We start from the raw sequence: 1,329 nt of genomic DNA, 5'->3' as shown, positions 1-1,329 counted from the left end.
CCCCACGCCCCTTGCCCCCCAGCTCCAGCCCCTCCAGCAGCGGCAGCAGCAGCCCGGCCACGGAGCATGACCCCCCCAGCCCTCTCCAGTCCCAGGTCTGAGCCTCAGGACCCTCGTGGCGGAGATGGCACCCTCCAGCCCCCAGGGCAGCCCGTGGAGGGGTGACACCGCAGGGGGTCTTGCCCTGGGGTTGAGGGAGGGAAGGTGCTAGGCCCAGGGGGGGCTGAATGCCCCAGCTTCTTTTCTTGGGGAGAAACTGGAATTTCTGCCACCCTGTGCCTGGGAGGCAGGGGGAGGCATGGGGCGGGGTGGGCTCAGGGTTGACCCCTGCCAAAGGGGTATAGAGGGGGCTGTTGCCCCCCCCCGGGGGGGGGGCTAGGGGTTGACACACCTGTCTCCATTGCAAGCTGGGTTCTGGGGGGCTCTGGTGCAGCACCCCCTACTCCATTGCAAGGTGGGTACTGGGGTCCCCCCAGGGTGGGTGCTGGGGGCTGACGCCCCCCCTCTCCATTGCAAGGTGGGTGCTGGGGTCCCCCCAGGGTGGGTGCTCAGGGCAAACCCCCACATACGGTGGCTGTGGGTCTAACCCCAGGGGGTACACATGGTCCCCCCAAGCTGTGCTTTCCCTCACCGCTAACCCTGGGGGCTGCCTGCCCTGGCCCCTGCTGCAGCCTCCAACCCATCACCCTTCCGGGGGGAGGGGGGGGCAGCACCCCCCGGCAGGGGCCAGCCCTGGCCCTCCCAGGGCTGGGGACCCAAAGCTGCCACCTCATTAATATGCATTAAAAATTTATTTAACAGCTGCTGTGTCTGATTCGGGGGAGACTGGGGGTAGCGGGGGTGGTCCCGGGCCTGGCTTCCCTGGGGTTGGGGTCTGTGCCCCCCACGCCCTGTGCCACCACCAGTGGGGCAGGGGCTGGGGGCCTCCCAAAGCTGCTTATTGGGGTGCAAACGTGGGGCTGTGGGGGGGCTGCAGCCGCGGCCCCAGTGCTGGGAGTGAGCGTGGTGGGGCTGTGCTGGGGAGGGGCCATGGGAAGGGTCTGCTGTGTGTGGGGCAGGGGTGTCTGGAAGACTGGCAGCCGCGGTGCCATCCATCTGCCCCCTGGGAGGGGCTGCTGGGTCCCCCCAGCTACACGGCGTGGGGAGAGAGGTCCTCATCCTCGGCAGGGGGGCTGGTGCCCCCCGGCAGCTGCGGGTGGGGGCCATCACGGGCCAGCATCATGGCGAAGCCTGGGCAGAGAGAGAGGGTGAGGGGCTGAGCCCGCTGGGGGGGTAAGGGGGTGGTAGAGAGGTGGGGGGGTGCAGGGGTAGGGGGCTTTGGAGGGGACC

General features: G+C 69.1%; 1 protein-coding gene across 1 annotated transcript in view; it reads right to left on the bottom strand.

Annotated features, from left to right (window-relative positions):
* Positions 1-1,129: 1,129 nt before the first annotated feature.
* LOC106888562 (basic proline-rich protein-like) overlaps positions 1,130-1,329 on the bottom strand; it is a 4,537-nt gene continuing 4,337 nt past the window's right edge. The window contains exon 12 of the mRNA XM_014942863.1: positions 1,130-1,264. Within this exon, the coding sequence (XP_014798349.1) occupies positions 1,130-1,264 (135 nt within the window). The remainder of the gene's footprint in view (positions 1,265-1,329) is intronic.

The sequence above is a fragment of the Calidris pugnax genome, unplaced genomic scaffold (assembly GCF_001431845.1).
Source record: "Calidris pugnax isolate Ruff unplaced genomic scaffold, ASM143184v1 scaffold15, whole genome shotgun sequence".
Classification (NCBI taxonomy): Eukaryota; Metazoa; Chordata; class Aves; order Charadriiformes; family Scolopacidae; genus Calidris; species Calidris pugnax.
The sequence above is the reverse complement of the archived record's forward strand: the minus strand, read 5'-3'. Positions and strand labels throughout refer to the sequence as shown.